The 12,000-nt window shown below is 31.3% G+C and overlaps 2 protein-coding genes across 4 annotated transcripts; both read right to left on the bottom strand.

The window, feature by feature from the left end:
* Positions 1-203: 203 nt before the first annotated feature.
* Positions 204-4,244, bottom strand: LOC100802691 (probable ADP-ribosylation factor GTPase-activating protein AGD15). Of its 3 annotated transcripts, XR_001382759.3 has the most exons (9): positions 3,818-4,238; positions 3,615-3,673; positions 2,926-3,016; positions 2,798-2,852; positions 2,332-2,428; positions 2,027-2,222; positions 1,170-1,350; positions 776-890; positions 204-569 (listed from the first exon to the last, which is right to left on the bottom strand). XR_001382759.3 is itself a non-coding variant. In XM_006587366.4 (8 exons), coding segments are annotated over exons 1-8 (732 nt in total). In that variant the 5' UTR covers positions 3,869-4,238; the 3' UTR covers positions 204-888. The 3 variants fall into 3 exon arrangements, 2 of the variants coding, with proteins under 2 accessions (XP_006587429.1, XP_040860906.1); XM_006587366.4 differs by having other exon boundaries at positions 204-890; XM_041004972.1 differs by lacking the exons at positions 204-569; positions 776-890 and having other exon boundaries at positions 899-1,350; positions 3,818-4,244.
* Positions 4,245-5,441: 1,197 nt separating this feature from the next.
* On the bottom strand, positions 5,442-10,216 carry LOC100783973 (eukaryotic translation initiation factor 3 subunit J). The gene is made up of 7 exons (XM_003534043.4): positions 10,068-10,216; positions 9,142-9,204; positions 8,138-8,262; positions 7,418-7,560; positions 6,289-6,442; positions 6,049-6,208; positions 5,442-5,948 (listed from the first exon to the last, which is right to left on the bottom strand). Exons 2-7 carry the CDS (start codon positions 9,152-9,154, stop codon positions 5,854-5,856), a joined length of 690 nt encoding a protein of 229 aa, XP_003534091.1. The 5' UTR covers positions 9,155-9,204; positions 10,068-10,216; the 3' UTR covers positions 5,442-5,853.
* Between the last annotated feature and the right edge of the window lie 1,784 nt (positions 10,217-12,000).

The raw sequence follows: 12,000 nt of genomic DNA, 5'->3' as shown, positions 1-12,000 counted from the left end.
TTGTTTATGGTAATTATTACTATTCAACATTAATTATAAAGCCATTAAAGCAATTTTTACTATTTTTATTAAAAGGCAAATGATAACATTACTTGTTAAACCATTAAATTTCCTTATCTTCTTAGAGAGATTAAAACCTTTAATTTGTTTTAACGTGTGACTAATGGCACTGCAAAATTATAAGTTTAAGATAAAACTTCTGATCATGTCAACCTTTGTTAAGCAAACCCAAAATTCACAACAGAAAGTTAACATTCTCTATGTATTTTGACTGATGAATAAAAGAAAAAGGTGCACTAGAAAAAGAACAAACTTAGGCTGGGGCATATGACGTCTTCAGTCACAGACTCTTGAATTAACACTGAAAGAAGAAAAGAATAACTGTTATTTAATTCCCTTGAGCCCTTTTGTTAATCTCAATCAATGGCTGTAATAGGAGCTACAGTGCAATCAAACCATCTTATGAACAATTTCAGGCTGTGTGATACATCAACGCCAAAGTGGTGCAGATGTGCTCCAAATTTATATCCTGCTGCAGTGTGCTTTGATTGAGATCTTTGTCCCTAAACCTGTGAAAACACAGGGCTTGTTTATGAAAACAAATTCTATTATTCTATACTACTCACTTAATCTCTCATCCAAAGTCTATTTAGGTTTTAATAATTATTGTCAAAACTAGTGTATTTAAAACTAAAAAACAGAAACTACTAGGAGATGTTTTCTGTTTTCATCTTATTCAACATCCCCCTTAACTTCACAAAAGTACACACCATACCAATGCAGCTCAAAGTTCATCCGACATTGCAAGATCATCTGCAACTATAATGTTGTGACATCTATGCGAAATGCTAGCTCAACAATCTACAAACATACACCTCATAAGCCTTTTCCTGCAAACATGAATATTGATTTAATAATTTGGAAGTGCATATCATGAGCTGCCACCATCTCATTAGTTTCGATGCAAAGGGTGCAAGGATATTAAAAGAAGAAAGAACTAGCTAACTGAAGAAACTCTATAATAGCTTCAAATTTGTCTGACCAAAATTATTCTATATAAAGCATTAAACGTCTTTACGCCTCCATAATTGTCTAAAAACTTACTATCAAGAGAATGAGAAATAGAAGAAATATTACAGAAGAGTATAATACAAGTATTGTCATCTTACAATCAAATGTTGTCCAGCTAGGAGGTGTAGTTGAGAAATCCTGTTTACTATCATGGATGGAAAGCAAGCCAAAATGATCAACAGTACCATTGTTCTTTCCCCTAGAGTAGTCAAAATCAAATGATGCAGATGGCCTCCTTATTGGTGGTGGTGAATTCTTCTTTTGCAAATCTGAGGAGCCCTGAATTGCAAAGGATAAACTTTTATTGGTTTTTTTTTGGTGACGTAATAAATCTTGAAAGGCAATCAAAATTTTTCGGAGCAGAAAAAAAGAACAAAGTTATATAGCAGAGAGGAAAAGAAAAAAGAGACAATAAAATCAAGTTGTGACCTGCCACTAGATATCTCTTACCACATTCCTCCTTTTGAATATCTAGGTCTAAAGGATGTGACTAAACCCACTAAAGGAATGTTCTACACAAGGCTATGCAATGCTAAATGCTATATACCTTAAAAGGGCTATTATGGGGGAAAAAATTTCACAAGTAGGGCAAGAAATTCCATCAGATAGCATTTTGAAATGAGAAGCGAAATTTATGGCTCCCTCCTACCCTTACCCTGCCTTGCAAAAAAAAGAAGAAAAGAAATACAGAACTTTCCACAATAGATCAGGGTATCTTAATAGCAAATTAGCAATCTAGGTCATACAAATGAAGATAACAACAAAATTCTAAGAAACAAAGAAAAATAGTAATGGACCACCCATATAGACCAAACCAACAAACCATAAAAATCACCTGCTCAACAACTGTGCATGTGACTAGTTGTTCAAATTATCAATTGTAAATGTATCTGTGCAATTAAAATCAGAAGAAAAATCTTTATCACGGTTTGAACTTGACATTAAACATGAATACCTCATGAGATCTCGTTATTGGAGACCGAATTTGTGCCATGTGTTTCACAAGAATGCTTTCCTCAAGAGACAATCTCCTATTCTGAATAGCACTCTTGGCCCCAGAAGCTGGTGACTTATTCGAGTTAAAGATTATTTCAGCTGACTTTGAAGCTGGTTGTAGTCCACCTTTTGAAGCCCATCTTTTCTCCACATACCTGAAAGATTATAAGCAAGTTCATAACACTAGAATATGGTAAAGTTGATGCAAATTTAATCTTCTGGTTTTAAGTAATGTCATGCATCAGAATCCATTAGAAGTTTTACTTGGAACGAATAAACTTCTCGACTCCATATCCATTTCTGTCAAAATTTGGCGGTAATTCTGCCTCCCAGTGCTTATTTGACTTCGCATTACCCATTACTGCATAAAACACAAAAATCAAGAGATGAGCTAGGTAGACATTATGCAGACAACCAAAGTACTATGTAAATTCAGCTGCAAGAGAATACAAGAGCCCAGTAATTTTTTCTAACAATTACCCTATCTTCCATAAGTAGTTTTACCAACCAATTAAGAGGATATTATTTAATCTCCTACAAAAGGTATATCTACCTACATATATACCAAACAGACCATACCCCATTATGTTCAGACCTACACCAAACCTTTTAAGAAAACTAGTAAATTCTCTTATTTTGAAAAGAGGACAGAGTTACTCATAGTATCTCATAATTAGCTTAACCATACTTTAGATTAAGAAAGTAAGAAACAAATTGTGAACTTCCTTACATTGCATAAAAGAAATTTGATCTGGCAACCATGTATCCAAAGTTGTGGACCGCACCTAGTTGTAAAATGAGAAGGGTTAGCCCATTATCAATTTCTAAACTGACACAGAAGAAAAGATGAATATGAACCTTTGATATATGCACTCCAAGACTCCGGTGAATTCCTGAACATTGCATGCAAATGAATATCCCTAAGTTCACACTTGCCCATCGTGGTGCCCTGAAATATTAAAAATGTATGTGCTTATAAACCATGAAAAAACCTCAACATTCCCAAGTTAACCATCAATGCTAAAACCCAAGTTGATCCCCGAAATCAAAGGATATTGAACAGGAAAGTGAATGAAAAGGAAAAGTTAAAAGTAAGTATAAAAGGGAAAAAAGAAAACTTTTAAATAGCTGATGCACAACGAATATCCATGTGAATATAACACAAGTACTCAAAATTGTTTAATACTTCCCATCCTCCCCAAAGAAAGAAAGAAAAGAAAAGAAAGGGCCTATTCGGAGTTGAAGCTTCACAATAAAAAACACTATGACAAATTACATTGATACCCCTTATAGTTTCTTGAAATTTTACACGATACTTAAGTCCACCACCTTTTTAAGGCTTAATAAGGTAACTCCTCTCAATTGTTTGAAACACATTAGACTATGTATCCTTATTATCCAAGAAACACATTACATTATGTATCCCTATAAAGGCTGGAGTATTGTGTAAAATTTCAAGAAACCACATGAAGTATGAGCGTAATTTGCCGAAAACATTAATATCTATGCTTAACATCAAACAAATGGGTTCTGAAAAAGGCATATACTTGGTCCTGCAGTCTGCACATTCCCTGTTGTCAGGTAGCTTAACAAGTCCCTCTAATATCTGCATCCATTCACAACAAAAACAAACAAAAGAAAACGGAAAAGAAAAGATGTTGCTAGCTTCACATGATGCACAAGAAGATAAAAAAACACATTGTCAAAACGTTATGATACAAAACCCAAAAGGGGTGGGAAAAAATGGAACCTTGGTGTGCTTGGCATGGAGCTCCTTAGAGACGGAGGCTTTTCCGCTCATGTTTGCAAAACCTTCACCGCGTTTCTTGCTGTTGAGTCAAAGCGAAGGAAGAGCAAAGAAAGAAAGTAAGTGGGTGGAGAAAATATGGTTCAAAAGAGGGTCTTGAAATTTCAACTTGTTCGTTGATTTGTTTTTGTTTTTGTTTTGTGGTTCCGCAAGTTCAAAGGGAAACCCTGTTGGGGATGGAACTGACACGAGAAAAACACGGATATTCCGTTCATCCTTGTATGCTAAAATCGTCACTTACTAGGTTTGGTGATTGATTATTTATTTTCAAGTCAACATGGTTGGCTTATACAAAAACAACAACGACATGCAAAAAGTCAACTCTGCTTATATATTATTGATCCTCTTCAAAAGAAACTGCATGGTGTGCAGTTGCAAATAGCCATAAAAGTTAATTAAATTTTATTTTAAGTGTTGCTTTACTATATAATAAAATAAAATGAATGGATGGGGTTCATGCAGAACATCAAAATCCTCTAATTATCTATATTCTATATTCACGTGCAATGTAGTTTAACTTTTATGCATATAATTTTGTTTACATTATTAATCAATTAAAAAAAATATACATAGAATTAGGTATGACTATAAAAAAATATCATAAAACTTATCATACATATTAATTTCTGATTAGATATAAAAGTTGAATAGCAATTTAACCTATTTTTTTAAGACACTATCTAACCTTTATTTAATATTTTTTGAATCCAAATGTGAATTGGGAATTACAAACTTGATTTCTTTTTTATAGAACAAACATAATTTTAGTTGTATTTACGTACCATACATTATAGATTAAGGAGTTCAAATGAGAACAAAAAAGGAGTTTAAATGAGTATTTAGCAGTGAAATATGTCCAACTAGATTTAATTATAATTTTGCCTCCAACTTTTTAATTTTTGATAAATTTTATCTCTAATAATCATTTTTTTATTAACAAGCACAAAAATTAGAGGTAAAATTTATCAAAATAATGAAAAATAGGAGTAAAATTCATAAAAATGAGTGTAAAATATGCCAAAAAATAAAAAATTAAAGTAAAATGTATAATTATATTAGGAGTAAAATAACAAATGATAAAATTCAAAGTTTTTTAAAAGTTGAAAGTAAAATACACCAAATTAATTTGGTGGAATAAAATTTGTCAAAAATTAAAAAAGTTAGAAGATAAAAAATAAAATTATAATAGAAAAAAAAATTAAGAAACTAACCAAAAGCATGTCTTTAATTAACCTCCCAACTTTTAGATTCCCAAACGGTCATACCTAACTCAAAAATATCACTAATGTCCTCAAAAAGGATAAAAAATACTAATTTTTTTTTTAAATTTAGGCAAGTAGCTTTAAAAGAAACAATTCTATGCAAAAACCTAATAATAAGCAAATTACGCGCTCACGATAAAAACCCTCAAAACACTCGTGAAAAACTTCACACGTTAAAGTAATAATTATATGTTAATCATGCATTGCCATAATTCTTTATTACTCATTCAATCTAGTAGGGAAAGAAGAAAGATCTGTTTTGTGGCTTACTCTCGTAACTTTGTAACCATCTCTCAACAGTGTAGTGCACATCAAACAAGGCATATTCATTCTCATGCAGTTGGTAACAATGCTATCAACATCCAACATTAACAAAAAAAAGACAATGACAAGTTCCCCTAACAAGAAAAGGTCAAGTTCTATTCTTACAATCCAAGAGCATATAAATGTACCCAAGTTAAAGGTAATGCTGAATGTTGCCACGTTCATCTTCAAACTGTTCTATAAATCATATAAACTAACTTCCAAGTATATATTGGTGGTGACAAAATTGACAATGAGAAAACAAGACACTGATGCACACTCTTATTAGACAAAATAGGGGACTGCACTCATTTAACATTTGACAAGGGTAAGCCGAAGGGTCTTGTCCCAACTTTCAATGTTGAAACACTTGAATCCCGTAACTGAATCTGAATGGAACCGAACAAAAAAATTTCACATGAAATCATAATCATCCAGAGCATCATATCGATCAGCAGGAATAAAATCCTCATCAGGTTTATCAACATTAAGTTGTTTTTTCTTTCCACCTGCAGTCACAGCAAAGACCTTGAAAACTACCCCGAAAGAGAAACAAGATAACACAAATATATAAAAGCAACAAATGGTTTTAATCCAAGATGAACTTACCTATCTTCTTTTTACCAGCATTGGCTTCTTTTTCTGCCTTTATCTTCTCATTTGCAATGGCAGTTACCGAAGATGCAATATCTTTGGCATCTGCCCCTTTTAGAGAAGTCGTTGATAGTCTCATTACTGCCTTCAGCAAGCCAATATAATGATAACTTTTCTGCATTCGTCAAAAAGCAAATTGGGATGCCTTTTCGACAAATATTCATTGAAGGAGGAAGGCAGGAGTATTTAACTGACCTCAAAAGCACGGAGCTTGTGTGAGATGAGCTCTGCATACTCCAAGAAATCACTTTCAGATTTCGGTATGAAAGTGTCAAGGTTCTTTTCATCTTTTTCATTTCCCCCACTGAACAATTCTTTAGTGGCCTTATAATCTGCTTCTTCAATTAATCTGTGATAGAGAATAGAGAGAAAATTAAATAAGACAGTAGGATGCTTGATCCAAGTTTTCAATATGCTTCTTTTAGATGCTGCAGTCATTCAGAGACTATAACAAACATTAGTAAAAAGAATGATAATTTTATCAATGACATTACTTAAACATCAAATTTAATACCATTGAATAAGAGTACGAATATCCAAGTAGGCTTCTCGCATTTAATCATTTGAGTTTGGGGGCTAATTCATACTCATAGTTCTGTTGCAGTTTTTCCTTTATTTCTGCTTGGTGGCTGACTTTAATTTTATTGGGATCATTCCTTACCCTCTCCCTACTCAGCAATCCTTTTTTTCTTTACTTTTAATGATATAATACCCAAAAAGAATAAATCAGCTCCTCATTATAAGTGCCATAGCTAGTTAAAGCAAACCTTAGATATCATTTCGCTTAAACAAAGTAGTTTAAGTAGAAGACTAAAAGTCAAAGAAGATATGGCCCTCACAAAAAGAAATTGTACTTCAACAACAGAGTATTGACATTTAACAGATTATTTTGTCACGCAAACAAACCAAGTTGCCATTGAAAAGTATACGGAAGCAACTTAATGGTCTTGTTATAATCTGGCCTAGCTCATAATCATATTTTCCTAACCAGCAGATATGGCAAACCTACACATTGTCAGGTGTAGAGTTTAATAAAATGTGATACAAAAAGAAATTGTACTTCAACAACCGAGTATTGACATTTAACAGATTATTTTGTCATGCAAACAAACCAAGTTGCCATTGAAAAGTATACGGAAGCAACTTAACGGTCTTGTTATAATCTGGCCTAGCTCATAATCATATTTTCCTAACCAGCAGATATGGCAAACCTACACATTGTCAGGTGTAGAGTTTAATAAAATGTGATACCTGTACCCATAAGCATAACAGAATGTTATTAAAGGAACATCAAGATGACCAAATTGGGTGGAAAACAATATACCTTTGTTGGCGAAGTTTTTCAGCCACAGGATCTAATGGTTCTTCCTTTATTGGTTCTACTGTCTTACCCTTCTTGTCATTATCTTTATCAGAAGATTTTTTGGGAGCCTTTACAGTAGTTTTCACAGCAGGTGCTGCAGGTGCCTGACAATATTATGCAAAGTAACATAAAAATATGGCAATTAATAACTAAGGAAAAACAGAAGACCATAATTATAAGAAATACAGCATCATTTCATTAAAGTAATCATGAAACTCAAATCTAATGGTACTAAAAAAGCAATCATTGTTAAAAGTGTATGTTAAACAACTTGCACCATTTTTAGTTTTATACAAGCCCCCCAACCTCCCCCCTCCTTTCCTCTAAAAGATAATAGATAGATAAAAACAGGTATAAAAATACAACTGCAGACTTAAGTAAAAAGAACTATACTGATAAATTGTAAATTATATTTACTAATAATATCTAATAATTTCTTGTCAAAATAATAGTAGTAATAATAATAACTAGCAATTTTGATATTTTAGTAATCAACAAAAAATTACTAATAGAAGTTGCATGGGCATAGCAGTAGTATAAAATGCATTTTAATCAGCCTATAGGAACATAACTGGATAGGAGTGTAAAAAATGTCAATCTTTCTTCAAAACTTATACACAATCATATAATCATATAAATTTAACAATTCTCAGTTGTTACATCATGTTTAATTTTTCATACCGGAGCAGGCTCATCTTCATCCTCCCATGATTCCTTCACATCATTTTCATCCACATCTTCATCGTCCCAATTAGTTTTAACTGGATCTTTCAATGTTAGATCAATAGGGGCAATATGCTCATCCTCTGCAACAGTCATTCTCAAATTAACAAGGATACAGTAGATAGTAGAAGAAACATAATATACAAGCTTACAAACATATTAGCGTGTTTGAAATAAACAAAAAATGAGAATTGAATTGATTTATAGATGGAATCTTTTAGTTTGCTAAGTTAAATAAGAGTTCATCTTATTTTTTTAGTTGGATAAATTTAGAATTTACTCAACAATGGTTGAATTTGAGCAATGTGATTTGGTTATGGTTTTCATAATTCATATTTAATTGAAAAATTCATACTTACTAGTTTAGCCATTCTAACTACTTTAAGTAAGGGCAATCCAGCAAAATTGTTAAAGTAATTAACTAATTTAATCTTTAAAGATTCAAATATGACAAAAATATTACAAATGAAGTCAAATCAATTTGTTATGATTAGTTCCATACATACAAATTGATTGCTAATAAAATCAAATCCATTTTTAATAATGTATAATTAATAATTCCAAACATACATACAATGGATCAACATGTAAGATAACTATCAATTAAATCACATTATAACTTCTGAGAACCAAAAATTCATTAGCAGGTAGCAACAACTAATATAGTTTTATCTTGTGATACATACAAATATAATATCCTAATCCTTCTTTGAAAAGAGGATCTGGAATAAGCAATAAAAAACTGATGAGAAGAGTAAATATTAAAGATGGTGTCTGGACTTGGAGGTAAAATAAACAAAAAGAAAATATAAAAGACCAACACAATGAGACTGAAAGTAATAACTAATAACCTACTACTTGATTAAAGAATTCATCCAATAAAACAACATTCCAGCAATTACATTAACATTCAACAAGTTATGTGCGTGTACAAACAAATAAGTGAAGCAAGATATCATTACCCCAATCATCCATTTGTTATCACTTCGTCAATAAAACAGAATAACTGAGTTTCCGCTAACCAACTGCATAAAGAATAAAGATCATCAGATATCTGAATTTAATCATAGAAAACCAAGAGAGCACAAAGAGAACCACCTCCTCAACCTCCCCAAAAACCCCGTAGTGGGGATAGGGGTGGAAAAGGAGTGACACAGACTAAGTAAATCAGAAAATACACGTGAAAATCAAAAGAAACAATACAGTTATATACTTTAAATCCCATTCTATTAGAATATCAAAATCAACATTTTGTGATATATCTTCCTTATATCACATCCAACGTGACATTCTTCACAAGCAAACACCTCGGATATACACAAAAATTAATCAAAACTAATCCTAGCAAGAGCCACAAAGTTTTTAAAGATTCCAAAACCAGATTCTGAGAATTCAAAATAAACCAATTAGTCTTAGAACCAAAAATTGTCAAATTACTAGATTCTATAATGCCAAAGACACAGAAATCATGTACTCAAACTCTCCCTTTCAATTCAGAATCTTCAAATCCTCACACAAAACACCAAAAAGGGGAAAAAAAAACCTCACCTTCAAGGGATATTGCACACCCGTTTGAGAGAAGAAAAAAAAATTAAGAGTTCAACCCATTAACAAAAAAAGAGAAATTCTAGCATCGAAGTGCAATCAAATAAAAACACGCAAGCATTACACCCAAGTAAAAAAGGCGAAATAAGAACACTTTTTTAGGGTTTAGAAACAAAGAAGCATCAAAGACTGCTACTTGACCGAATTGTCTAATTTGGTGCCAAAAGCATTCGATCCGTGACGATGATTTTCCAGGAAAATATCCAGTAAAAAATATTCCGAGAAAAGCTATCTCAAGAGATGGTATCTTTATCGGAATGGATTAAAGAAAACGGTGAAGTACCTGGGGAGAGCGTTGATCGGAATTAGGGGTTGGGGTTGGGGCGGTGGAGTGTGAGGTTCCGATTTGAGAAATTAGGGCACAAAGGATTTGGTCTGTGTGTTTGGTCCGGTTGGGGAATATAAACTGCCGTCGAAATAAAACTTACGGACTATAAAGGTTTTTTTTTTATTGCTAACCATGTATGCAATACGTATGGATTAAGTAAAAAAGCTCAACAAAAATTATAAAAATACAATAACTATTCTATCAATTTTTTTTTATTTCATCAAATCCTATTTGATTTATATCTTATTTAATCTTATCAAATTTTATTTGATCAAATATACAAATAATTATCTTATTATTTGATTTATATCTTACTCAATCTTTAATTAATTAATTAAATCATATCTAATTAATTATGTTATTATATTATATTTTATTTAATTAAATATGTCATTAATTAATTAAATCACATTAAATTTATATTTAGCTGCTTCTTCTATGTTTGTAAATCCTATAGATTCCTACTAAATTAACAATAATATTATTCTTATAATATTATAAACAATAATTCACATCTAACATCGAGAAAATCAATTATTTGATTTCAACCTTATCATTTTTCATTCTGCAGCTTTTGTCCCTTCATCTAAATGTCTAGATCGATTGTCATTTTCATTAAGTTCAATCATCAATTTCTCCATATACCTGAGTAGACACATAGATACAAACAGATCAAATATTTTATATTAGGTTATTTTTTGCATGGCCATGCATATAATGCGCCTCACTCTGTCAAGAGACCTATGGACATAAATACTGTTATGTAGGATAGACGAATCTTATCTACATTTCTCAACATAATTGATTCATTATAGACTTAAGTATTACTTTTATGATTATCCTTTGGATAGGATTAAAGACTACAACGCTTACATTTAAATTGGAGTTGTTTCAAGTTGAAAAACTACTATCACTTTATGATTGTGGCGAGAAACATTTTTGACACTTACATAACTATTAATTATGACACTTATAATATGTCTAGTATAAATATAAATATTACTCTTAATATTCATATTTTTGTGTCAATTTGATATTTCATATGTATGACTTGTGAGATGTGGTTATCATGCTACTCACACACTAGTCTTTAATGCATCAATGTTGTCATGGCCGACAACTTTGACTACAAACACTTTAAGAATTAGGTTATATTATTCAATGAATCCTACATTATCAAATAACTCACTTATTTTAAGAATTTTACTATATTATAAAATAAATAACATAACAACTAAAATGTCTCATATATAAATATAAATATAAATCAAATTTGTAATACAAATATAGTCTAAAATGAGATTATTAGGATTAATTCCAACAAAACTAATATGAGATTTAATAATAATTTGAAGTTTGAGTCTCAAAATATACATTTAGGTTAATATTTAGAACTAAAGTATAAATATTGGTGCGTTGTATAAGAAAATGAAGGATATTATATAATAGGTTTTTTTTACTGCAAATAATATGTTGCTATTATCATAAAGATTTTTATTTCATATATTTTTTGTGTGGTGTTACAGTGGGACTAAATGCTCAAAAACTAGAAATCACAAAACAAAAATCATTGAAAGATTAGCTTACAAGAGAATTTGGATACAAGTTGGAGCTTGGTGGTACAAGTGCATTCCTTCTTTCAAAGAGTGTATCTTTTTCACTCATCAATCAACAACTTGATTTGCTTTACAGAAAACATGATGACACTCAACATTTCGATCTTCAGGAAAAACTTAACAATATCATTATGGAATTTGTACCATTAATGCCAACCTTAATAGATTCTTTTTTCTTCATTCTCCAGTTCATAAAAAAAAATAGATTTGATTAATTCAGACCGAAAGGTTGATCAATAATTATTTTGATCAAGGATCAAACTTAAATAATA

The sequence above is a fragment of the Glycine max genome, chromosome 9, assembly GCF_000004515.6.
Source record: "Glycine max cultivar Williams 82 chromosome 9, Glycine_max_v4.0, whole genome shotgun sequence".
Classification (NCBI taxonomy): Eukaryota; Viridiplantae; Streptophyta; class Magnoliopsida; order Fabales; family Fabaceae; genus Glycine; species Glycine max.
The sequence above is the reverse complement of the archived record's forward strand: the minus strand, read 5'-3'. Positions and strand labels throughout refer to the sequence as shown.

Bases quoted from the DNA above. Each gene is read 5' to 3' on its own strand.
- LOC100783973 (XM_003534043.4), bottom strand. The intron at 7,561-8,137 runs GTATGAAAAATT...TAATATTGTCAG, and splicing joins ATGAAGATGAGCCTGCTCCG to GCACCTGCAGCACCTGCTGT. The intron at 5,949-6,048 runs GTAAGTTCATCT...CTGTGACTGCAG, and splicing joins TGCTGGTAAAAAGAAGATAG to GTGGAAAGAAAAAACAACTT.
- LOC100802691 (XM_041004972.1), bottom strand. From the start codon at position 3,868: ATGAGCGGAAAAGCCTCCGTCTCTAAGGAGCTCCATGCCAAGCACACC. The intron at 2,429-2,797 runs GTAAGGAAGTTC...TGTTTTATGCAG, and splicing joins TCAAATTTCTTTTATGCAAT to TAATGGGTAATGCGAAGTCA. The intron at 2,223-2,331 runs GTAAAACTTCTA...ATAATCTTTCAG, and splicing joins GAGAAGTTTATTCGTTCCAA to GTATGTGGAGAAAAGATGGG.